The following is a 1,467-nucleotide window of genomic DNA, read 5'->3' as shown; positions in this document are numbered from 1 at the left end:
ATCCACCTGGGCATGTCCTGCCCCTCTGTCTCCACGAGAGTCCCCAGGGCTGGCCCATCTGGGCATGTGCTGTCCCTCTGTCCCCATGAGAGTCCCCCAGGACTGGCCCACCTGGGCACGTGCTGTGCCTCAGTCCCCAAGAGAGTCCCCAGGGCTGGCCCACTCAGACACGTCCTGTCCCTCTGGCCCCACGAGGGTCCCCAGGGCTGGCCCACCCGGGCACGTCCTGTCCCTCTGTTCCCACAAGAGTCCCCAGGGCTGGCCCACCCGGGTACATCCTGTCCCTCTGGCCCCACGAGAGTCCCCAGGGCTGGTCCACCTGGGAACGTCCTGTCCCTCTGGCCCCACGAGAGTCCCCAGGGCTGGCCCACCCGGGCACGTCCTGTCCCTCTGACCCCACGAGGGTCCCCAAGGCTGGCCCACAGGGGTATGTGGTGTTCCTGTGTCTGCTGGCCTTGTGTGCCCTCCAAGGCATGCTGAGTCATGGTTGAGTTGTGCTGGCTGTGGGCTACTGATGTGATCTTGCAGCTGGGTAGGAGGTGGGGTGTGTCCGTGCCCGGGGACCCTAAGGCATGTTTTGGGTCAGTGTGCACGGCTGTTGTTTGGGGGTGACCCTCTGCACACTTGTGACCCAGCAAGGGCAGGATGGGACATCTTCTCCAGCCCCGGCTTCCCCAGGCCCTGTCTTAGTACTGCTGCGAATGGTCACTCCTGTGGGAGGTGAGCTGGGCTCCGGGGTCACAGATCCGTGGACACGGCCCCGGGGTCACAGCCCTGCTCTGTTTGGCAGCCATGAAGCTGCTGACAGCGCTGGCCAGCGTGAACCAGGGCATCTGCACGAACAGGCGCAGGTCCCAGCGGCTGTGTGAGGTGGAGAACATCGCCAAACTCAAGGGCAAACACAAATACTGCATGGAAGTACTGGACCAGCGCAGACAGCAGGTGCAGGGGGCGGGGCCGCCATGTGGGGGCGGGGCCAGCAGCAGACGCCAGGGGTGGGGGCGGGGCCACGGAAGGAGGGCGGGGCCAGCAGACGACAGACGACGCCAGCGGCGGGGGCGGGGCCAGCAGCAGACGCCCGGCGGGGCCAGCAGGAGACGCCAGCGGCGGCGGGGGTCGGGGCCACCTGAGAGGGGGGCACACAGGTGTGAGGACGTCACTGTGTGCAGGGAGGGGACCCAGGTGTGAGGATGTCACCGTGCTGGGAGGGAGGGGACCCAGGTGTGAGGATGTGACTGTGTGCAGGGGGGGAGGGGACCCAGGTGTGAGGGCCTCGCCGGGTGCAGGGGGCAGTGAGGAAGGGAGGCAGGCGTGTGCCCGGGGTCTGGGGCTGGGCCGGGTTGATCCCCAACCTCTGTGGTTTCCGCCTCCGCCCATGGGGCGTCCGTGCGGCCGCATGTGGCCCCCTAGGCGTGTGAGCATTGTCCTGGGTTGGGGTCTCTATAATAGGGCAGCGAGCGGGGTGCA

General features: G+C 67.3%; 1 protein-coding gene across 1 annotated transcript in view; it reads left to right on the top strand.

Annotated features, from left to right (window-relative positions):
* The window catches only part of LOC121020207 (cohesin subunit SA-1-like), a 28,072-nt gene extending 26,884 nt beyond the window's left edge, over positions 1–1,188 (top strand). Inside the window, exon 10 of the mRNA XM_040460153.1 lies at positions 791–1,188. Coding sequence (XP_040316087.1) covers positions 791–1,188 — 398 coding nt within the window. The remainder of the gene's footprint in view (positions 1–790) is intronic.
* Positions 1,189–1,467: the final 279 nt, after the last annotated feature.

Source organism: Herpailurus yagouaroundi, unplaced genomic scaffold (assembly GCF_014898765.1).
Source record: "Herpailurus yagouaroundi ecotype Mexico unplaced genomic scaffold, PumYag 248, whole genome shotgun sequence".
NCBI lineage: Eukaryota > Metazoa > Chordata > Mammalia > Carnivora > Felidae > Herpailurus > Herpailurus yagouaroundi.
Note: the sequence above shows the minus strand (reverse complement) of the source record. Positions and strands in the feature narration are given on the sequence as shown.